This window comes from Terrapene carolina, unplaced genomic scaffold (genome assembly GCF_002925995.2).
Source record: "Terrapene carolina triunguis isolate 2854851 unplaced genomic scaffold, T_m_triunguis-2.0 Scaffold58, whole genome shotgun sequence".
Taxonomy (NCBI): domain Eukaryota; kingdom Metazoa; phylum Chordata; order Testudines; family Emydidae; genus Terrapene; species Terrapene triunguis.
The window spans coordinates 7688327-7713371 of NW_020664409.1; the positions used below are offsets into that span (position 1 = coordinate 7688327).

Genomic DNA, 25045 nt, shown 5'->3' on the forward strand with positions numbered 1-25045 from the left:
ATTACTACAGGACCCCAGGAGGGGGGACCAAAGCCTGAACCTGCCCCAGGTGAGGGGGCTAAGGCCCGAGCCCTCTCACCCCAGGCAGGGGGACCAAAGCCGAAGCCCAAGGGCTACAGCCCCAGGCAGGGGCTGATGTCAGAGACTGTCTAGCAACTTACTCTTCTTCAATGTATTCTGCATTTCAAGGTGATGTTTTATTTCAGAGAGAACAAAGAATTATATGAATGTCAGACTAGAACATCTATTCGTCTCGATTCCTTCTACTGCATCCATTTGTCCCATCTGGGTGTGTTACCCAGAAAGCCAAAAAAACCCTCTAACCTGGATAGGTCCAGATCTCTTCAGCTGGAAGGACGATGTCGGCATTGCAGGACTTGGAGAGTGGAGGAGGGAATAAAGCAGTGAAAACTTGAGACAATCCTTAGAGTTGTCAGGGGTTTGAGGACTTCCTCACTACCACCCAGAGGATGGTCATTGGGCATGCTCAGTGTATAATCTTAGAGTGGCCAGGAACGGACTAGTCGATACAGCAGAGTACAACTGATTCACGGCCTGTCTTTATTCCATTGCAGGGATGAACAGATACTTCCAGCCCTTCTACCAGCCCAATGAATGTGGTAAAGCACTTTGTGTGAGACCAGATGTCATGGAATTAGATGAGCTCTATGAGTTCCCAGAATATTCACGAGATCCTACCATGTACCTAGCTTTGAGAAACCTCATCCTGTCTTTGTGGTACACAAATTGCAAAGTAAGCAAGGCTGAGAGTTAATGGTATACTTTTATATTTACAAATAATGTGCTCTTAGGCACTGCCTCCAAGAAGTATGGGCAGAAGAGCCCTCATGGAGTCTGTGTTCTATGAAGAATCTTCATTAGACAAAGTAATTGCACTTTAAAAAATTGTAAATAAATAAATAAATAAAAAACAGCACTAAACAAAAAAATTGCTTATACTTAATAATGCCAAGAAACTTCCTTTAAAGTGATCTGCAAATGTTTTTGAAACATTCCAACTTTAAGATGAAAGCCCTGTACAAGCTTGGTAAAGGGAAACTTCAGAATATTTCTAAATGGCTTTTTAGGGCACTTCAGTACTTTTTGTTTATGTGAATGTTAGGTAACTACTGATACCTGGGTAAGCATGAGAACAGGCTCATGACAAAACTATAACTGAGGATGACTAAGGAGGAAAAGTATAACATCAAAGCTAGCATTTTAGAAACTTAGTCCAGATTGAGCATGTTATTTGCAACACAAACACCATATAGAGAATAGGAGTCTGCCAGTCACCTTCTAGTGTATCTGCAGGGACACAAGTGACCCCAGACATGGTTGTGGGCTTGAGTCTCTCTTTGTTTGTACTGATTTAACTCAGTTATCTTCACTGGAGTTACTCCTGATTTATAGGAATATAAATGAGATCAGCAACAGAGGGTCCTGTGGCACCTTTAAGACTAACAGAAGTATAGGGAGCATAAGCTTTCGTGGGTAAGAACCTCACTTCTTCAGATGCAAGTAATGGAAATCTCCAGAGGCAGGTATAAATCAGTGTGGAGATAACGAGGTTAGTTCAATCAAGGAGGGTGAGGTGCTCTGCTAGCAGTAGAGGTGTGAACACCAAGGGAGGAGAAACTGCTTCTGTAGTTGGATAGCCATTCACAGTCTTTGTTTAATCCTGATCTGATGGTGTCAAATTTGCAAATGAACTGAAGCTCAGCAGTTTCTCTTTGGAGTCTGGTCCTGAAGTTTTTTTGCTGTAAGATGGCTACCTTAACATCTGCTATTGTGTGGCCAGGGAGGTTAAAGTGTTCTCCTACAGGTTTTTGTATATTGCCATTCCTGATATCTGACTTGTGTCCATTTATCCTCTTGCGTAGTGACTGTCCAGTTTGGCCAATGTACATAGCAGAGGGGCATTGCTGGCACATGATGGCATATATAACGTTGGTGGACGTGCAGGTGAATGAGCCGGTGATGTTGTAGCTGATCTGGTTAGGTCCTGTGATAGTGCTGCTGGTGCAGATATGTGGGCAGAGTTGGCATCGAGGTTTGTTGCATGGGTTGGTTCCTGAGTTAGAGTTGTTATGGTGCGGTGCGTGGTTGCTGGTGAGAATATGCTTAAGGTTGGCGGGTTGTCTGTGGGCGAGGACTGGCCTGCCTCCCAAGGTCTGTGAAAGTGAGGGATCATTGTCCAGGATGGGTTGTAGATCGCTGATGATGCGTTGGAGAGGTTTAAGCTGAGGGCTGTAGGTGATGGCCAGTGGAGTTCTGTTGGTTTCTTTTTTGGGCCTGTCTTGTAGCAGGAGACTTCTGGGTACACGTCTGGCTCTGTTGATTTGTTCCTTTATTTCCTTGTGTGGGTATCGTAGTTTAGAGAATGCTTGGTGAAGATCTTGTAGGTGTTGGTCTCTGTCTGAGGGGTTGGAGCAGATGCGGTTGTACCTCAGTGCTTGGCTGTAGACGATGGATCGTGTGGTGTGTCCGGGGTGGAAGCTGGAGGCATGAAGGTAGGCATAGCGGTCGGTGGGTTTTCGGTATAGGGTGGTGTTAACATGGCCATTGCTTATTTGTACTGTGGTGTCCAGGAAGTGGACCTCCCGTGTAGATTGGTCCAGGCTGAGGTTGATGGTGGGGTGGAAGCTGTTGAAATCATGGTGGAATTCTTCCAGGGTCTCCTTCCCATGGGTCCAGATGATGAAGATGTCATCAATGTAGCGTAGGTAGAGAAGGGGTGTGAGTGGACGAGAGCTGAGGAAGCGTTGTTCCAGGTCAGCCATAAAGATGTTGGCATATTGTGGGGCCATGCGGGTGCCCATAGCGGTGCCACTGGTCTGGAGGTATATATTGTCACCAAATTTGAAATAATTGTGCGTGAGGATAAAGTCACAGAGCTCAGCAATAAGTTGTGCTGTGTCATCATCAGGGATACTGTTCCTGACAGCTTGTATTCCATCTGTGTGTGGGATGTTTGTGTAGAGAGCCTCTACATCCATGGTGGCTAGGATGGTGTTTTCTGGGAGGTCACCAATGCATTGTAGTTTTCTCAGGAAATCTGTGGTGTCACGGAGATAGCTGGGAGTGCTGGTGGCGTAGGGTCTGAGTAGGGAGTCCACATATCCAGACAGTCCTTCAGTGAGAGTGCCAATGCCCGAGATGATGGGGCGTCCAGGATTTCCAGGTTTGTGGATCTTGGGTAGTAGATAGAATAACCCCGGTCGGGGCTCTGAGGGTATGTTGATTTGTTCCTGTGTTAGTGTAGGGAGTGTCCTGAGTAGATGGTGCAGTTTCTTAGTGTATTCCTCAGTGGGATCTGAGGAAAGTGGCCTGTAGAATTTGGTATTGGAGAGTTGTCTGGCAGCCTCCTTCTGGTAGTCAGACCTGTTCATGAACTCCACTGGCCATCACCTACAGCCCTCAGCTTAAACCTCTCCAACGCATCATCAGCGATCTACAACCCATCCTGGACAATGATCCCTCACTTTCACAGACCTTGGGAGGCAGGCCAGTCCTCGCCCACAGACAACCCGCCAACCTTAAGCATATTCTCACCAGCAACCACGCACCGCACCATAACAACTCTAACTCAGGAACCAACCCATGCAACAAACCTCGATGCCAACTCTGCCCACATATCTGCACCAGCAGCACTATCACAGGACCTAACCAGATCAGCTACAACATCACCGGCTCATTCACCTGCACGTCCACCAACGTTATATATGCCATCATGTGCCAGCAATGCCCCTCTGCTATGTACATTGGCCAAACTGGACAGTCACTACGCAAGAGGATAAATGGACACAAGTCAGATATCAGGAATGGCAATATACAAAAACCTGTAGGAGAACACTTTAACCTCCCTGGCCACACAATAGCAGATGTTAAGGTAGCCATCTTACAGCAAAAAAACTTCAGGACCAGACTCCAAAGAGAAACTGCTGAGCTCCAGTTCATTTGCAAATTTGACACCATCAGATCAGGATTAAACAAAGACTGTGAATGGCTATCCAACTACAGAAGCAGTTTCTCCTCCCTTGGTGTTCACACCTCTACTGCTAGCAGAGCACCTCACCCTCCTTGATTGAACTAACCTCGTTATCTCCACACTGATTTATACCTGCCTCTGGAGATTTCCATTACTTGCATCTGAAGAAGTGAGGTTCTTACCCACGAAAGCTTATGCTCCCTATACTTCTGTTAGTCTTAAAGGTGCCACAGGACCCTCTGTTGCTTTTTACAGACTCAGACTAACACGGCTACCCCTCTGATAAATGAGATCAGAAGCCCTATTGGTTTTCTCAAAACTAAGACTTCTCGACTTAGGTCTCTTAATACAAGATTTTTGAATATGATCCTCTTTTTACTTTGGCTGGAGTAGCATACAACTTGCACAGGCCTCTACTGGGTGGATCCAGAGGGCATTCAGTGGAAAAGCTTGAATATCTAGCATCGCTGCGATATCTAAATGTACTTGACAGGCATCATGGATGTAGCTGAGGTCCATTGTACTCTTATCTCATTTGTTCTGTGTTAATTCACTCTGTTTGGTTATGGGAGAATTGGAAGAATCAAATGGTCTAGAGATTCTCTTCCTGCAGTTGGCTGGCATACAAAATTGAACTTTACTCTTTGTTAATCTCTCTTAGAAACCTGTTTGATTAGAGGTTAGACTTCAGCATCTGAATTACAGTTGAAATATGTTTTAAGCCTGGGAAAGCATGGAACATTTTGTATGAACATGTCTTTATTTTGTTTTTGTTTCCCAAAATGCAGGAAGCTCTTACCCCTCACAAATGTACTCATCGCATCATTGTGCGGGGGCTTGTGCGTATTCGCTGTGTCCAAGAGATGGAGAGGATACTTTATTTTATGGCAAGAAAAGGGCTGATTAATACCGGGATTTTGTCAGTCAGTCCTGACCAACATCTTCTTCCCAAAGAATACCACAATGTAGGTAACCATAATATTAATTAGTAGATAGAATATGCTGCTGCTTAATTTCTGTTTTCATGTTTGGGCTCTTGTTTCAATCTGTAATTCCAACCATATTAGCAAGGATCATGTTTAAACCTAGCTTAGCTCTTGCTAGCAAAGTGTTAACTCCCATTGACTTCAGTGGGCGCATCAGGCCTATGGTTTCCGTGGCCATTATGGACAGGGATGAACTACGTTGTAACCTGTTTTATAAACCTATGGTATACACTCTGCTTTCCTCCACGTCCTAGCATAGTAATTCACCCCTGTTTACCCAGGCTAGAAAACATGGCTTTCAAGAACTGTCTTCTTCTTAGTGTATGTGCAACATGCCTCAGGTGGCACATGACCAGGATTCATCACCAAATTTGGTCTGCTGGTTGGATCATTAGCTTGCCCAGCCCAGGTACTGACAGGGAGCGTGACATGGACGCTGATCCATTTCCCCCCTTCAAGAACTGTGATCAATGGGTACTTGTATATGACTGTCAATTTGTGTGACACAACACTGAAATGTAGATCAAAAATGAATATGTGCGGCAAGGGCATATCTCCTAGAAATACAGACAAGTACAATTTTATGCTACATGTAAATGAGAAGTGTGTGTGTGTGTGTATTTTAAACTAGTTTTCATTATTTAACGGCTTTTGTGATCAAAGATTCGTACAAGATACATGGTACGTTTGATCTAGGTCACTTAACTTCCTTGACTTTTTATCAGCACTGTTTTAGTCGAAGTAAATTGAGACATCTGCTTTTAAAGGCCTCAAATAAACCAGTTAGTATCCCCAAAGCAGTAACTGGCCTTCCATGGACTCTAAATGAACCCTAACAAATCATGCCTTTCAAAGTTATCTTTGACTATTTTAGAGGACACAGGCCTTATCCCACACCACTGAAATCAGTGGGAGCACAGATGTCACCCATAAAGTGCAATGATTGATTTTTGGTTTTGCATCGACTGATTTCTTCTATAAGAACATTTGCTACTTTCCTTCTCTCTCTCTTTTTTAAAACAAAAAAGAAAACTGTCATTATTGTTGGGGCTGGTCCAGCAGGATTAGCAGCTGCAAGACAACTGCACAACTTTGGAATTAAGGTAAGAAGTTTTAGGATAAATTAATTTTTTTTCAACACATACAAATAGCAGACCTCCTACTTCATAGGATTTAGAAACCTGTCCTCAGTAGTGGAAAAATAATATTCCTAATACAGATGCCTCCATAGAAGAGCCCAATAAATGTACAAAATCTAGGGTTTAATTAGGTTAGGTAATATCTGTTGTTTGTTTTAGTTCAGGTCAAACAATAAAGCAAAACAGCAGTACGTTTAGTATGTATTTTACATACTATTTTAAAAAATGACATATGAGAACAGTGTCCAGAACAGAGGGCCCCTGATCCTTGACTGTGGTTCTTAGGCGCTATCACAATGTAAATAATAAGGAAAAATTAACTCTTATTTATTAAATTAACTTTACCAGAATTAAAAATAATTGACACAATCTATTTATAATAAACAAGTGTACGTAAATTGCATATATTTAATTGTATCCCTCTTCCCGTACTCATCTTGATTCTGCAATACTTTGTACACATGAGTAGTCCCATTAAAATCAGTGGAAATACTTCCATGTCTAAATGTTTGCAGGATTGGAGATTGAGTGGGAGTTAAGCACCTAGTTCCTTGATTTCTTTTGAAAATCCTTGTGACCAGATGCCTGGATGGGCCACACCGAGAAGGCCACACTCAGGGCAGACCCCAAGAAATAGGGCAGACAATCCCCAAAGCTGGTGGTTTACTCTATAATTAGATTCCCCAAGCCAGTAACAAAAAGGCTTCTGCAGTACCACACTGGTTAACCGGAAGCCAAACACAGTCTCCTTTGGGCATTCCAGCCCTTGGCTCCCATCCAGACAATGAAGTCTAATATAGTGAGAGATTATTGAAAACCTATTTCAGCATATGTGAGGTTCTTACTGATCCCAAAGGATCAGATACTTACCCCAGATCAGGATGTATCTGAGATCCTACCCAAATATCATGCTGTTAGTCAATCCTTAGTAAACGAACTAAGGATTTATTAATAAAAGAAAAGAGAGTTATAAAGGTTAATAGATCATATACATACAAACGATTGCAAAGTCCTTATATCAGGTTTGTAGCAGTGATAGAATAGATTGCTGGCTTGCAAAAGTCTCTCTGGTAACTTCCAAAAGATTGGAAGGGCCTCAGTCCAGAGTTCAAGATACTCCTTTTAGTTATAAATCCACAGTCCAAGGAATTAGAGCAGGAAAGAGGCAACATGGAGGTGTCTCAGGTGTCTTTTATATCCTTTGCCATGTGCATGGAAATTTTCTGTCCCAAGATGGAGTCCAGGGTCACATGTCATTATCACATGTTCTCACATGCTTTGCTGACTCATGCAGCTATTTGCCATATTCTTTCCAAGATGTCCACAGGAAAGGCTTACTGGGCAGGATTAATTTCTTCAATGACCCATTGTGAGCTGAGTGTCCTTAATGGGCCATCAACACATAGCTGTCTAACCCTGATATAAATCTATCTGGAGGGTATCACCCAGGAACAATACACATATTGGAGATACAAATACATAACCAATATTCGTAACTTTGGATACAAAGATCATAAGTGGATTTAATCAGGATAATCATATTTGACAGATTGTAACTTTTCCATTGACACCTTATATGATACACTTTGTGCAAGACTTATGGAAATTGTGTAACAGAGTAACAACAGTGATATAAATGGTCACCTTTCTTATGCACAGCATCACAATCCAGAAGGCTGGAATTCTGCCTCATTTTCAGCCCATTCCATGATTGCTGAATCAGGAATGCATGTTGTCCTCCATGTGCATTGTGTCAGTCATGCAGAAATGTATTTTGCCATGAATTATATTAATATCAAACAGCAAAAACAGTTTTAATTGAAAATATTGCTTATCCCTTTAGAAAATATGTATTTTCAGTATAGGAAATGTACATTAAATGTATTTTAAAAGAAGCAGCAAAAGGTCAACATATATTGACTTGGACAACTGGAGCACCTTTCCCTAAACCTGAAAAATTGGAATTTTTTTCACCTTGTAGATGTTGAAAAAAGGAAATGATAATATGCGCAAGCCTCGTTTTATTAAGGTATTAATTTTGGCTAAAGTTTAAATGAGCCTTTGTTTTATAACTGTGTGTATGTATCTCTTTAAAGTAACTTTAAAATTACAATATGAAAAACATGAATAGAAGGTCTGCTCCATTAGTGTCCATTTATCAACAAAGTAAAGTATTAAGCTCAATAACATAACTAAGCAGCTTAATTTTGTCTTTATCCTGGAGCCTAGATAAGTGTTTTTAAAATATCTTCTCTGACAACTTCCTAAGCTATATTTGTGTTACAGGTCATTGTGCTAGAAGCGAAAGACAGAATTGGCGGGCGTGTGTGGGACGATAGGACTTTCAAAGGAGTCACTGTAGGAAAAGGAGCACAGATTGTGAATGGCTGTGTCAACAACCCGATAGCACTAATGTGTGAGCAAGTGGGTTTCTTCCCTGCAATGGTTTTGCATTATTGTCAGTGAAAGTGGTCTAATTACAAAGCCATGTAGGCATGTATATATGTGTGAGTGCCATGATTTTGCTCCACATGAGTTAATATTTCTGAATATAAAAGTTTCCTTCCAGGAATTAGGTGGGTCAGCCTCTTATAATCAGAGCAATGATTGAGCTAACCTTAAAATAATTTGTTTCTTTAAAATATCTCCATTTTAACATTAGTCATCTTAAAAAAAAAAAAAACAATCAATCAAACCAAATGATCCCTCACAATAGAATTCCTTGTGGTAAGGCTGCTCCTTATTTATGATTGTAATTATTTCCCTGATACATTTAAGTCCTTTATGAATTCTAAAGAATAGAAAAAAATTCTTGGTTTCAGCTACTGCCTTTCAGATAGAGTACTTCTCTTGAATAGCTCTTTAAATACAGTTAAGTTTGATCTATGCCACGTTTTAACTATAAATAAAGCAAAAGACAAAGTGTTTTCTGAGTGCAAATTTTTAATTGAAGATCTTGCAGCACACAATTCAAATGAAATTATCGTCCACTTTGATTCAGGAAAGGAGATGAAGAAATAACTATCTCAGATATATTCTTCTCAAAGTATCTGTAGTCCCATCTCTTAGGTGAACCAAGTTAATAGAGAAAGTTCTCAACTTAATGGGTGAGAACAAGAGATTCTGATGAAATGCTATTCTAACTCGTAGCAACCAAATTGACCTCCATAGAAAAACATCACTTTCATAACCATCCTTAGTAGTACTAATACATATATGGAGAAATGGTCAGTCTGTAAAGCATAAGAGTTTATCAAGTTTGAGAACTTTAGGGCCCATCTGTATTGCAATAACAACCACATCTGGTGACGCAATTTATGACATGGTTGGTGTGATTTAAAACATAATTCTGCCTTTTAAGTGACATCTGTGTGGTAACCATGTCTTTGATTAGTGCTACAGCCTTGGACAGAGCAGGGTTTTAGCACAGTGTCAGGCACATTGCTAAAATAAAAATGGCTAGGCACCAGCTGCAAGAAGAAGCCATGTTTTTGCCTGTAACTGCGGATAATGTTGTAATGGTCCCCAGCAGCTTGGTGGTTGTAGTATAGATAAGCCCTTAAACTGGAGTTGGCAATAGTTTTCAACTGTAAGCCCCAACTGACCTTAATGTGTGGTTTTATGGCATTGTGGGGATTCATGTATATTGTCTCTCATTGACTTCCAGATGAAATTCACATAGGCTACCGTAAAAAGGTGTTTTTTAACTGCCAACATTGCAAACTCCAAAGCAGCTTTATGTTCAGATCCCAGGCTGAGTTTTTGCAAGTGGAACTTAGCTAACCAGTCTGCTGGAGACCAGGGAAAAATCCAGCTCATTTTCCTGTAACTGTCCAATGCTCTATGCCACTGGGAAGAATAACGGGGAAAAATAGCAAAACCTTATTTTAATCAGAAAAGTGAGAATGGCTTCTGAATACCCAGAGGGAGCTCATATGTTGAGTAATAGCGTGTGATCATTTATTGAGGGTATTTTTTACTTTTTTAAAAATAGAACTGTATTTTGAAGAGAGACCTGCAGTGGGAAGCAGCCCAGAGTCTCACAGGATAGGTAGAATGGGGAAATCTTAGGCCATATCTCTGACTAGGTAAAAGTGCACTGAAAAGAATTTGTGCTACATCTCCAAGTAACTGTTTCACTTGGACTCTTTGAAACATGTCAACTCTTTGTGTGACTCTTTTAAAAAAAATATTGACAGTTGGCCAAGCAAAGCAAGGTTTAACACTCAACTCAATGGCATCCCTCTGTCTGTCTTTCTGTCTATAATGCAATAATTATTGAATTATTGAACATCTGATCAATTCCAGAACATTTGGGGAATGTTTTAGTCCTCTATGGGCAGAACTATATTGATATTGGTGAAAACTGGAAGGGGCAAATGGTGGACACACAGAGCTCCTGGCTTCTGGTTGGCAGACTCAGCAGCATGGAGGACACACAAAGCCCCTGGCATGAGGGAAGGGGCCAAGAGGTTGCAGTTAGTCTCTGAAATAGAGTGGGATGGAAGGGTGGGACACAGAGAGTTTGTGGGATGTATGTGGAGGAAGGGAAGGAGCTCCTGCTGTGTGCAATGCACTCTGCCTACAGAAGCAACAGAGTGTGCGACTCTCTAGTTTTACCATTTCCTAATCCTTGGATTTTTGTACTGCCTTTGATGTATTGTTGCTTAAAAGTCATAGGCTTGGTTTAACTGCTGAGTTTCAGGTTCCATTCAGAACTAAATTTTTGTATTATTTTAAGAGGTTGAGATTCATGTCTAACCTGACCAGTTGTTTAAAGTGTGCAAAATCTCCATATTAGCAACAGTGCTTTATTCCTAAGAATTTACCCTTCTTTTTTAAATGTACTTGAGCAGCTTAGAAAGTGAAGTTTTCCCCATAGAAATTTTACTCATATTCATTTTTTAACTTTCTTTTGAAGCTTGGCATTAAAATGCACAAACTAGGGGAGAGATGTGATTTGATCCAAGAAGGTGGAAGGATAACTGACCCCACTATAGATAAGCGCATGGACTTTCATTTCAATGCCATCCTGGATGTTGTCTCAGAATGGAGAAAAGATAAGACCCAACATCAAGATGTCCCTCTTGGAGGTAAGAGAGGAGTTGTCCTGGACACCAGATATGTTGACAGTGTTCATACCATAAGAATAAGGGGGCTTTTATGCCAATTTGCCTTTCATTTCGTACATAATTTGGGGATTCTGAATATTTGTATGTATGGTTGGCCTTAAACTTCTAGGCTCCATTGAAGTCAATGGGAGCTTTGCCACTGAATTCAGTGGAGCCAGGATTTCACCCCTAGATTTGTAGGCCATACCATATCTCATTTGAAGAGTAATTTTTTCCTACATTGAGATTGGTGTGACGAAGTGGGAATGTTCTTAATGTTTTCTCTGAATACTGTGTGGGTGCCTCAGTTTCCCCTATGCATTTCTTAAGTATCAAGGTGGTGAGATAAGGGTGTGCGATTGTTGCAGAGCCCTAGAGGGCAGGGGTGTGCAAGGGTCTGCACAGAGAATGGCCGACACCCTGTCTCCTGGCAACTAATGGCCTGGGCCCCTCCTCTGTAAAGGTGCCAGCTGGAGGTGTTGGAGAACAAAGAGATCAGGTGACCTCCTGGCTTGGAAAAGAAACAAAGGGAGAGGAGGGGCTGAAGAGTTTCAGTTTGAAGCTGGCTGGGAAAATGGAGGGGAGGCCAGACAGACCTCCTGGCCCCCCAAGATGGACCTGACTAAGGGGGTCCTGTTGTCTGTACCTGCAAGACCTGTCTTGGACTGTGTTCCTGTCATCTAAATAAACCTTCTGCTTTACTGGCCAGCTAAGAGTCATGGTGAATTGCAGGAAGCCATGTTATACAGACAAAACTACACAGGTATCAGGGGGTAGCCGTGTTAGTCTGTATCTACAAAAACAACAAGGAGTCTGGTGGCACCTTAAAGACTAACAGATTTCTTTTTAGGGAGCAAGACAAAGATGCCACATTTATTATGATGATAATTTGATTTATGACCAATAAAGCCGGGCACAAGGACGAGCTGGGTCTCTGTTGGGCGGTGTACTGATGCCCTTCCATGTTGGCAACAGAATGTTACCCTCCTCCAAAGTTTTCCATCTCACCCATCCTTTTTGTAGGCTTTAGTTTGAATCCAGAGTCTATAGGTCTTGCTGTGTCATCCTGCCTTTGGGTTTGGTGACTGATCACCCGTCAATTGCAGATGTGACTTTCAGCCTGGGACCTGGCGTTGATCTTCCTTCTGTTGTACCTTTGTTCTTCTCTTTTTGGGGTGGACTCTTTTTACTTAGTTAGGGCTCTTGTCTGCATCTTCAGCCTTTGGTGTTTGAACTCTATTTCATCAGGACAGGCTGGGGCTGGAGGTTGATTCCATCATCCATACATACCTCATTCACACATCTACACTAAACTAATAAGATTACAGCAGGGTTTGCAAAAATGAAGGTTACAGCAAGCCCTTACAAAATGGAGTAAGCGTTTTAAAATGGGGTTTGAATTACAATATGGCAAACAGTGAACAGAAATTACAATATAGACAAGTGTAGTGGATGGCAGTGAATAGCAGTTACAATGTAGTCAAGTGTAATGAATGGTGAACAGAAGTTACAATACTGAAACAGTGCAAGTCCTTAGTGATTTAAGCAGGAATTGGATTGACAGTGAAATTTACAAGAGCAACTGGCTGAACAGCTATGGATCTTAACAAGCATCTTAATTGTCAGTTAGCCAGTTATTGGGGTAACCGGTTTAGAAATGAATGTTGTTTCATTCATAAAACTTTACTTATGAAGTTACATTAATAAAGTGAACAATTAAAAACAATTTCATTTATCAGTTCTTGTTTCCCCCAACTCCGTGACAATTGGATCAGTTGTTTTCATAGTTTGGCCATTTTTAATATACCTGTCCTTGGCTTTGGTACTACCACTAGTTTGTCTCTAAGGGTATGTCTACACTGCAGTTACACACCCTCGACTGGTCCATGCCAGCTGACTTGGGCTCAGGTTAAGGGGATTTTTAATTGTGGTGTAGACGTTCAGCCAACCTCTGGGACCTTCCTACATCATGGGGTCCTAGAGTACAGTCTCCAGCCTGATCCTGAATGTCTACACTGCAGCTAAACAGCCCCTTTGCGCGAGCCTAAGACAGCTGGCATAGGCCAGCCGCAGGTGTCTAATTGCAATGTAGACATACCCTAAGTAGCTGAAGCAGTTTTGGTTGGATAGAGATGGTCAGGGCAGCTGTGATTTTATTTTTTAAATTACATTTTCAGAATATATTTCTGCTCTTTTTTTTCCCCTATGATGAGTACACACAGAGTAAGGGCCTGATCCAAAGCCCACTGGAAAACAATGAAGAGAATCCTTTGTTGAATTGGGCCCCAAGTCGCTCAAATCTTGCTTTTGTGAAAATTACACAGAATTCTATAGAAGGTGGCATTCAGAGTAGTATTCATAAGTTGTTTTCTGTTTGTTTTGGGGTTTTTTTTCTTTTTGTTTTAAATTTTTTTTAATGAATTAGCCTTGGGGAATGAGTGTCATTTAAACCACATCACTGCAGCATGATGTACTGATGGTAGCTGAACAATGAATTTCTCTGCTGTCTATGTTGGTTATCCCATATGGCTCCTTTTTTTTAACCAGACTTTTTTTTCTGAGGTTGACAGTAATATCTACTCTCTTTTTGAGGGCAGTTCTTGGGAAACATACACTGCCTTATCTGTATCTGAAATCAAATTATTTTAATCCTAAACCAAATTAGGGTTTCATCTGATCGTATGTGAGAGATCTTGCTATCATATATTCTGTAGCAGCTTTTTCACTACATAAATAAATTTGAATGAGTATTAATAGCTAACTTGTAAACTTGTGAGATTCAGAGAACAATGAACTACGATCACCTATTTCTACATTTTTATTGTAAATCTGTTTCTGTACAGAGAAGATACAGGAGATCTATAAGGCTTTTATTCAGGAGTCAGGTATCCAGTTCAGTGATCTGGAGGAAAAGGTACTACAGTTCCACCTCAGTAACTTGGAATACGCCTGTGGCAGTGACCTCCATCAGGTGAGTGCATGATTGATTAAATACACCTCTATCCCAATATAACACAACCCAATATAACATGAATTTGGATATAACGCGGTAAAGCAGTGCTCCGGGGGGGGGGCGGGGCTGCGCTCTCCGGTGGATCAAGCAAGTTCAATATAATGCGGTTTTACCTATAACGCAGTAAGATTTTTTGGCTCCTGAGGACAGCGTTATATCAAGGTCGAGGTGTATGTGATGTAACTTAGAAACAGAGAGAGGGGAAGGATAATCTAGTGTCTAGGGCACTATCCTGGAACTTAGGAAACAGGAGTTCAGTCCCTGCTCCACCTCAGACCTCCTGGGTTACTTCTCTGTGCCTCAGTTCTCATCACTAAAACTGAGATAACAACTCCCCTCTCAAAGAAATTCACCTCCAGTTTGAACCTTACACCCAAGTGCTCACTGCAAAATGTGAGGTAAATTCCTCTGCTCTAGTGGAAACTGGGTTTTGAAAAGTAGCTTTTGATCCACATACCCAAATGATTACTGCAAGTGGTGATCACAGAATGCAAATGTCACTGTGTTGCTAAGTTTCCTCTAAGCCATGTGGCCGCACAGCTGCCTATTAAGCCGTGTGCAGGGTCTCAAGGCTGTGGTGGGGAGAGACACCCCTCCCTGCCGGCCACAGCGTGGACCTGCCCCGGACTTCCTGCGGCTGGAGGAGCCCCTCCCTCGGCCCGGCCCAGCCGTGCCAGAGCTGCTGCAGCCGGGGAGAGGTGCCTCTCCCCTGGCCCTGAGGTGCTGCAGCGAGAGAGGGCTGGGGGGAGTCTTTTCTCTCCCCACTGCAACCTGGGGCAGTCTGCACCCCGAACCCCTCATCCCCAGCCAGCGCCCTCATCCTCCCACACCCCAACCCTCTACCCTAGCCCTGAGCCTCCTCCCACACGCTGAACCCCTCGGCCCCACCCCCACAACATGAATTTTGTTATGTGCACCAATATGGAGGTGATGTGTGACATCACCTTCATACTGGTGCACATAACAAAATTCATTCCGCACATGGATGTAAAAAATTAGAGGGAACGCTGCAGTGTTGTACTGGCAATATAGTGTATGTGAGTGCACGTATGTATTTACATGTATCATTTTACCTGCAGTAGTCAGTTTTCTAGTGCTGTTTTAGTTGCTGTGAAATATTATTGGATAAATTATCTGTAGCACTTGAGAATACAATAGAACCTCAGAGTTATGAACACCTCAGGAATGGAGGTTGTTCGTAACTGAAATATTCGTAACTGAACAAAACGTTATGGTGGTTCTTTCAGAAGTTTACAACTGAATAGAGAGTTAATATAGCTTTGAAACTTTACTATGAAGAAGAAAAATGCTGCTTTCCCTTTATTTTTTTAGTAGTTTACATATAACACAGTACTGTACTGTATTTGTTTTTTGTTTTCTTTCGTCTCTGCTGCTGCCTGATTGCGTACTTCTGGTTCCAAATGAGGTGTGTTGTTGACTGATCAGTTCTTAACTCTGGTGTTCATAACTCTGAGGTTCTACTGTATTGTGATAGTAAAAATGATAATCATTAACATAGCTGCTGCATTATATTTTTACTATTTTAGTAGTAGAATATTTTCATTTTCAGTAGAAACCCTATGGATGACATACCTTTACTCTTACTTCCTGCCCAGTTTGCTGAGAACCATTTCAAACCAACACCTTCCCTCCTCCTAGTATTTTTCAGCCATATGTTTTGGGAGTTTTGCTGTTGACTTCAAAGGAGTCAACAATTTCACCCTTTGTTTTTAAATCTCATGTAACCATGCTTGTTAACTTTGTAGTGGCCCCAATCCGCTGGCCTTAGAAACAGACCCCAGAGATTTATTCATTACCTCTCTTTGGACAGAGTTTGCCATTTCAAGCATCTTTCATATTTGATATGAGTGGCTGTTAGAATCGCACACTCACATTCTGTTTAGCCTTTCACTCTGCGGGCAGGCCAACTGATTAGAGCAACATTTTGAACACTCCCAGTCTTTCCTAAGAAAACTAGAACATTCCACGGAGACTGGTGTGTGGGTGTGGGTGTGTGTGTGTAATCTGATGCAACTCTTTATATTCTGTTATCTGAGTACTAATGCTTAAAAACCCTTATTGGTATAACAACACTGTAGCATCTAATCATTTGAGAGATTGGATAGCTGTATACCCTTGTTTTGGTCGGAAAACACCTTTTACTGGTACCTAAAATGTTTTATGCCTATACACCAATCTTTTTCACAGTGCTCTTCTTGCACTGTGCCAAATGATGCTCTCAGTAGGGTATCACCTAGTAACCTATCCAGATTGTGTCATTTTGCTTAATTAGACAATTTGCATAGTGTAGCCTGTTGTATTCTTTCTACAGGTATCTGCACGCTCATGGGACCACAATGAATTTTTTGCCCAGTTTGCTGGAGATCACACCCTTTTAACACCAGGGTATTCTACCATCATAGATAAACTGGCTGAAGGGGTTGATGTTCGACTTAAGCTTCCGGTGAGTTGTAAAATGGTGGTGTCAGGGGATCGGTCAGACTCATAGCATCATAAGAGGCACAGCTCCTAAGCTACAACCAAGGAGAGGAAGGGAAGGAGGGAGGGGAAAGCAGCTAACTGGAGAGAAAGATTTCAGAGTGGTAGCCATGTTAGTCTGTATCAGCAAAAAGAACAGGAGTACTTGTGGCACCTTAGAGACTAACAAATTTATTTGGGCATAAGCTTTCATGGGCTAAAACCCACTTCACTGGATGCATGCAGTGGAAAATACAGTAGGAAGATATATATACTTAGAGAACATGAAAAAATGGGTGTTGCCATACCAACGAGACTAATCAATTAAGGTGGGCTATTATCAGCAGGAGAAAAAAACTTTTGTAGTGATAATCAGGATGGCCCATTTCAAACAGTTGACAAGAAGGTGTGAGTAACAGTAGGGGGGAAATTAGCATGGGGAAATAGTTTTTACTTTGTGTAATGACCCATCCACTCCCAGTCTTTATTCAAGCCTAATTTATGGTGTCCAGTTTGCAAATTAATTCCAATTCTGCAGTTTCTCATTGGAATCTGTTTTTGAAGTTTTTTTGTTGGAGAATTGCGACTTTTAGGTCTACTCCTCGTTCTTTTTGGAGAGAAAGAGGCTTTTGAAATGCCTGTGCTAGCTTAAATGGGGGAAGAGGAGCACCTGACAATCAATCAGCTGGCTTTGCCCAGCCAGTGGCTAAGCAGAGGACTGAAGAGGGTATTGAAGGGAGGCACCTCACATCCTGCTATACATATGCTCTGGGTTTCTCTCATTCCCTGCTGCCCAGTCAGGGTTGTCCCCCAGTGAAGATAATGAGAGGGTATTAGCTTTGAAGCATACAGACACTCCCTCGGTTACGCAAACCCTGACTTACACAAATTCGCATGGAAAAAGTTCCATAAGCCAGAAATAGGATTTTCGAGTTGCGGAAAGTTTTGTGTAACGTACGGGTATACGTTTCCGACTTACGCAAAATTCGAGTTACGCAAGGCTTTCCGGAACGGAATGATTGCGTAAGTCGGGGGGTGTCTGTACAAGCATCTCTTCATATTCCACAGACAAATCCTGGGTTTGAGATAACTATAACTAGTTTTGATGTGACGGAAGAGGAGGAAGCTTTGTTTTTTAATTATTTCTGTATAATTTCAGTGTTTAGATTTCATCTCAATTGTCAGCAAGTGATTCTATTTATAGCAAACCTGTGATACTGGAAATGTAGGTGGATATCTGCATCCTAGAGGCATAGTCATAAAATTTTAGACTAACTTAATCATAATATTTAGCAAGTACATAAAATTCAGTCTTGAAAAAGTCACTTTTGTAACTAACTTAACTTTAAAAAACATATATTTTCCCTTCTTTCATGTGTCAGACTCCTTAGCTTTAGCATCCTTACTAATGCACTGTTTGACTTCTACCCTTACCATTTCTGGGAACTCAGGGATAATCTTGAGAGAACTTCTATAACAGGGGTAGGCAACCTATGGCATGCGTGCCGAAGGTGGCACCCGAGCTGATTTTCAGTGGCAGTCACACTGCCCGGGTCCTGGCCTCCGGTCCCGGGGGCTCTGCATTTTAATTTAATTTTAAATGAAGCTGCTTAAACATTTTAAAAACCTTATTTATTTTACGTACAACAATAGTTTAGTTATATATTATAGACTTATAGAAAGAGACCTTCTAAAAACGTTAAAATGTATTACTGGCACGCGAAACCTTAAATCAGAGTGAATAAATGAAGACTCGGCATGCCACTTCTGAAAGGTTGCTGACCCCTGTTCTATAACATTGTTATCCTCGTCATCATATGATGAGTTGCTTCATTTTAACAGTGAACTTTTGTTTCAGGTTCCCTTTTTCCACCATGGCTAGTTTTTCTGATGTAACATGCCCTTCTGCATCAAATATGGGAGCTAACGTATCGGGAAGTGAAGTTTATAGACTTGTAATAATTTGCTGTCCTCTGAATGTGGATTGTATTATTTCATAGAATTTTTGGTGTATAACTATTACTTTCCCTTTGTAAATCAGGTACACAGTATAGACTATTCTGGGGAAGAAGTCCAGGTCACTACAGCAGATGGAACTGTGTGGACAGCACAAAAGGTAACCAGTATGTTTCAAGTTATCTATATTTAGATCATAGATTCTTTAGAGGTTTAAAAAAAACTGTATATTTTTACAACTTAATTGTTCAGTGCAGGGCCGGCTCTGGCTTTTTTGCCGCCCCAGGCAAAAAAGCCTCCGGCCGCCCCGCCCCTCCCCCCCCCCCCAGCGCGGCAGGGGAGGGCGCGGGGGGGGAGGGCAGCCGGAGCCCTGGGAGGAGGGCGGCGAGCCCCGGCCGGGGCTCCGCTCTCCCCGGCGGCCGGGGGGAGGGCGGCCGGAGCCCTGGGAGGAGGGCAGAGTGCCCGGCCGGGGCTCTGCTCTCCCCGGCGGCGAGCCCAGCCGTGGCCCCGCTCTCCCTGGCGGCCGGAGCGCCGCTCCGCCCCCCTCCAGGTGCCGCCCCAAGCACAAGCTTGGTGGGCTGGTGCCTAGAGCCGGCCCTGGTTCAGTGACCCATGTTTGGTTGATATAGTGACCGTTTTTCACTGGGCATGTTTGAGTTTGGAATGCTAATTTATATATACTGTGGAAACTCGCTCATTTGAACTAATGACCTCTTCAGAATTACCTGAATTTTGCAAGTAAGTGAAACAAACACAGTTTTAAAAATATCTAAGATTAACGGATGATGAAGTGTCCTCTGCTTATTTTGATGATGGTTTTAAAATTATAATGATATTTCATAATGCACTAGTAAGACTAGTATATTTTTATTTAGCCTTAAACAACTCTTTGTAAGAGTCTATCCAATATTCTGATGTCCGTATTAGGACAATATAAACGAGACAAGATGAAAATCAGCTTGCTTTAGTGATGGTGGCAGCTGTTTGGTTACAATCCCCTATATCTAGCCTATTTACTCCCTTTCTCTGGGAGTAGGTCTTTACCCTTTACTACTGAATCTCCCCTCATTTCCTATCACGCCAACTGCTCTAATCTGCCCAGTCTTGCTGCTTCTCAAATTTTGAGGCCGTGTGCAGCTTTGGTCAAGGCTGAATTTACACCAAAGAAAAACCAAGCAGAATAAGAAATGAAGCTGTTGTGCAGGGTGTAGAGAAAAGTAATAAAAAAGCCACTTAGAAACCCTAGAACTATAACTATCAGGAAGCATTACTACTGTTAGCATTGTTCATCACTGTGATGTCTGTAGAGTGACTTACAGTTACCACATCTTGAGAACGACTGTACCAAGGAGTCTGTTCTCCCCTGAATGTGTGATATGGCTGCCATTAACGTGTAGTGACAGTAGACACCAAGTTGCCCTGGGAGAATTGTGCCTCCTCATCTTTGTTCTATTACAAGAACAATGGGTACTTACAACGAGAGATTAGTCGTAATTGCTTTGTAAAGCTTTTGCTATTGTTGTGATCAGGATTCTTTATTCTTCCATAGGTTTTAGTTACCGTGCCACTGGCCCTTCTTCAGAAAAATGCCATTCAGTTTAATCCACCACTGCCAGAGAGAAAAATGAAAGCCATTAACAGTTTGGGAGCAGGAGTCATTGAGAAGGTACATAATTAAAGTTACTTTTTAGTTATGGGAAAGAAAATGAGCATCAAGTGCTTTGAGCCTCTTAGTAGGATGATTCTGACTTACATCCTGTAGCATAATTTCCTTTCATGCTATAAGCATAGAGCTGCTGTGGTATGCCTGGGTATGTATATTGTGAAATTTGCTTTCATAATTTTTTTTTTTAACCTGCACAACATACATTTAAATAAATAAAAAAGCATAGAAGAGCAAAATGGTATCTGGATCCTGTATATTCATTTTTCTTCCCCTTTCTTTTTCCATCCTAATTTAACCACGTTTTTTGAAACAAATTATTTTGTAGAAAACCACTGCTGGTCTTTAAACTTTGTGCCTACATTTGAACAATGTGTATGGTAGAGTATTAAATCTAACAGCCATAAGGGGTGGAATCCACCCACTCTGGTTCCTTTGTTAGGTAAAAGGGCCAGAGTGGCATAAAGGGACACTGAAAGACCCATATTTGCCCTGGGGATGATTCTCCCTTCCCCCACTAGTGCGTAAGTCACACGTAAGACTATCTCTGAGGTTCCTGTCACATTGACAATCCTTGTGTGCTGGGGGTGGGGCTGGAGGAGGACTGTACCGAGGGAACACAGCATTGCAGAAATTCCAGGTATTGCTGCACCCTATAGGGCAACCGTCCCTCTGGGCTATGAGTTCTGTGTGGTGCCTCATAAGAGGCACAGCACAGTATCTTGCCCAAGGTTTTCTGTAGCCAAATTGATTGCCAACATTACTCAGATTGTGCTTTTTTAATCTGAGAGACCGCAACAGTTTTATACCACTCTTCTTTCTTAATTAAAAAGACCCAAATATCCTACACTGAGAAACCTCTAGCATATTTGGGTACCTGGCGTTGAGGGGAAAGAGAGAGATACATTTTAAATACAGAGGTACAAGGCAGGTTGCAAATTTTGTAATATGAAATTATCTCTGACTGAACCTTTTCTCTCTCTCTAGGTTGCTTTGCAGTTTCCTTATAGATTTTGGGACAGCAAAATTCAAGGAGCTGATTTTTTTGGTCACGTTCCACCTAGTTCCAGCAAACGTGGGCTCTTCAGTGTGTTCTATGACATGGATCCACAGGTACCATATGCTGTATATGGTGGAATGTCAGTATTTTCAATTGACTTTTAACAAATTTCAGTTTGAAACCCAAGTGCAAGAATTACTGAACAATGGAGGTTTTCTTTGCTGTTTGCTCCCTTGCTATTAGAAAAATGGCACCAGTATTTTTCTGTAGGAAAAGAACAGATTGTGAATTGACAGCACTCTTTTTAAAGCATTGCTTTGTAGTAAGTAGGAGACATTTTTCAAGACTGGATGCAGAACGATCCTTATGCAACTAGGATGTCCTTGTTTTAGGTCTGAAAGATTTGGGCTTCTGGGGTCAGATAAAGGCACTGGGGTGATATTACTGGCTGAAGTGCTGTAGAAAGAATGAGGAATTCAGTTTTCATCTTAGGAACATAAGTCTTGGTTCTCTGTTTTCCCTACACCTTGTGTAATCATTTTAAACCAGGAAATGAGATAGAGAATCAGGCTCATAGATTGGACCCATAGTCTGGCACCACTGCAGTCAAATTGGCTTTGCCCATAATAATAAGGCTGTAAGGTCAGATCAAAAGCTATGGATTTTAATACCAACTCCAGCCTGTGGACTGACAGCGAGTCTTTCCCCGCCCCCCTTTACTCTCAGTGTACCTTGCCCTGTTACCTCCTACTTTTTGTGAACAAATAAAGAGCTTTCTGTAACTTGCTGGCTTTTCCAGGAGACCCTATGAAGACAATGTCCTGTAATCCTGTGTTCCTGGCTGACCAGTCTTTGAGAAGTTACTCCTGCAGAAAGATTCAGTGTGCTCGTGGTGGGAGCTCTTGAGGATAACTGGGGGCTTCTGGTGTGATTCTTAGGTAGCAGATTGTTCTGTAGCTTAGTAATGATGGTAGATTAATTGCCCCATAAAGAGGAGAGGGAGGAATGGCATACTGTGAGCAAGATGAGGCCTTCTGCGATGTTCTGTAGCCACTGCTCTTTCACTTTTGAAACTCCTAACTGATAGCTGAGTTTTGTGGTAACAGAGGTAAGCAGGACCACAGCAGGTTTAGAGCAGAGCACCTGGTGCCTGAGCCAAAACCCAATGAAGTCAATATAAAGACTTTCATTGACTTCAGTGGGCTTTGTCTCAGGCCCATAATGACTAGAATCCTAGTGGGGCCTCTTCTTGTTTCCGTCTCTTGAAGTTAGCAGTGGAGCTTTAGCATTGAACAGGAGATTAGATCTGGCACTGAGAATGTGACTTGTATGCATGAATGCAAGCATGTTAACATCCTTTGTGTATTTAGGCTGACAAATATATGGGTTCCAATAAATTCTGCACAGTTATAAAAAGGACTAAAACTACCTAATGAGGTTCTGTATTGTCCTCTGACTTTCTTCTAGTTTTTTTTATATCTGGGAGTAAAAACTGCAGAGGATAAACTTTCTTAGGGATCATAACTGATTTGGTCAAAAAAAAAAGTTAATTTCCCCCACTGATGTCTATTGGGGACAGTAGTAATTTAAGTTACTTTCCAGACATTCTTAGTATTTCTGAAATGATATCAAATGTTAATGTTTTGATTCTAGGGTAAATATAGTGTTCTAATGTCAGTAGTTACCGGAGATGCTGTGACAACCATTAAGAATTTAGATGACAAACAAGTACTACAGCTGTGCATGACTGTACTTCGGGAGCTGTTTAAGGAGCAGGTAAGAGAAGTGTTTTTCTGTCAAAGAAGAATTAACTTGCCACAGATTTAAAGAGGGACCGGCAAAGAAACAAAAAGTTTGTGCCCTTTTATTACTTCACTATGATGTAGAAATAAGACCTGAAACATGTGGTTTTTTTTGAAGTGTGTGTGGGTTTTTCTGCCTGTCTTTTGTCTGAGAAATATCAGGAATGTCAGGTCTGATCTTCTGTGATCACAAAAATGGGAAGTGGGAGCTATCTTGGGCCTGAATTGAAGAAATAGGGGTGTTAATTTGTAAACCAAATGGGAGTTTTTCTTCTACGTGTTTTGGTTCGAGGCATTAACAAAAACCAAAGTTTGAACAGTCTCAGTAAAAATCACTTCCCAGTTAATCAGGTGTCATGTCCTTGATCTTTCTGATGTTATCATCCCACTAGTTCTCCATCCATACAGAAAGTTGTATAGGCTAGACAAGAGCTGGCTTTCTAATGTGAAAACCAAGCAGACTAAAAACTTTTGTCTCCCCCCCCCCCCCCCCCCCCCCCAAAAAAAGGCAAGCCTTCCTTGTATATCTGTTGGATACAAGTCCTCTTCCCCCTCTTTCTTGGCAGGTCACCTTTTGAGATAATAACTAATATCAAAGTTTATTATAAACACTGTTTGCCAATTCTGGAGAAGCAGGAGATCGTTACTTAGCAGTATCATTTGCACCCAGCCCTGGGGGCTGAACTTTTCTCTCATGATATTCTAGAGCGGCTCTGATTTTTAACAGCTGGACGCTAAGGAAGACTTAGTAGCTATACTGACCTCTGGATTCTTTGCGTTGATGCGTAAAATAAATGTTGCCACTGTTATGTCGTATTAATTTGGATCTTGTTTGGAGCTTTCTATTCTGAATTAGCCATATGCAATTCCAGGAGTTGTGTAATGCATGATGTACATTGGTGGCTCTAATGCTTTGAATGAGCCCTTCCTAACAGTTGGTGCACACAGAGTCCATGCTCACTTCCAGCCCCCACCCCTTAGATGGGAGAGATTTTAATGAAGCAGGCAGACACCAGCAAGGATGAGGCTAATGGCCTCAACAGAATTAACTCTAATAGCTAACTTTTAAGTGACTCACCCAAAGGAATCCTGAGTTTCCAGTTGTTCCTCAGAAAATATACTTGCATGAGCAGCTGTTAGTTATAACAAACTATATTCATATTAAAAGTTCACCTACTTGCTATTCTGACCTCTCAAGAACTTACAGGTGGCAAATTGATATTTGGTCTCCATGCCAGTCTGATTGTTTTTTCCCCATCTTATACAACCAGAAAAAGAACCTCCTACAAAAAAAAAAAATTATCTGTAAAACTTCTTTCAGGGTGGACCAGTTACTACAGTTTGTAAAGACATGATGCACCAGGAGTCCTTTCTAAGATGTACCCCACTATTGTAGAAATCTCAGCATTATTTCACAAAGTTGATCTTTAGTCTCTTGGTTGCGGAAACTTTTGTGCATAATAACGTTGACCCTGAGGTTATCACTGGTAAACTGATGCTTCTTGTATCTATTCAGAAGAATATACAATGCATATAGTCTGAGGGAAGAAGAGTTCCTTCTTCTCCAAATATAGCTGTATGCAGCATTACAACCCTTGTATTATGCAGACAAATTTGCTAAATTCAAAGCTGCATAAGTATATCCTGAATATTTCAAACATTAGGTTAAACATTTTAACAAATATAATTCTTCACTGGAGGTTCCTATAAACTCTTTTGGGGGAGTAATGTTTCACATTAGAAAAAATTACCAGGAATTTAGGCAAACGTGCACATCTCCTGAAAGTATAGTAATAAGAGGTTATTGTGTACACTCTAAACAGGAAACATTTAATCTTGTACAGGAAAACTAGAAGAAGCTGTGTTAATGGAGGAAAATTATCAAAAATGTGTTCTCTTCATTATA

The 25045-nt window shown here is 41.5% G+C and overlaps 1 protein-coding gene across 2 annotated transcripts in view; it reads left to right on the top strand.

The window, feature by feature from the left end:
- Positions 1-25045, top strand: part of KDM1B (lysine demethylase 1B) — a 37502-nt gene that overhangs the window by 8280 nt on the left and 4177 nt on the right. Inside the window, exons 8-18 of one of the 2 annotated variants that reach the window (XM_029914020.1) lie at positions 576-754; positions 4780-4956; positions 6006-6080; positions 8403-8540; positions 11038-11209; positions 14071-14198; positions 16573-16704; positions 18760-18834; positions 20224-20340; positions 21325-21450; positions 22991-23113. In XM_029914020.1, coding sequence (XP_029769880.1) covers positions 576-754; positions 4780-4956; positions 6006-6080; positions 8403-8540; positions 11038-11209; positions 14071-14198; positions 16573-16704; positions 18760-18834; positions 20224-20340; positions 21325-21450; positions 22991-23113 — 1442 coding nt within the window. Of the gene's footprint in view, positions 1-575; positions 755-4779; positions 4957-6005; positions 6081-8402; positions 8541-11037; positions 11210-14070; positions 14199-16572; positions 16705-18759; positions 18835-20223; positions 20341-21324; positions 21451-22990; positions 23114-25045 lie in introns of those variants that run through there. The other variant, XM_029914022.1, reaches the window with a different exon arrangement.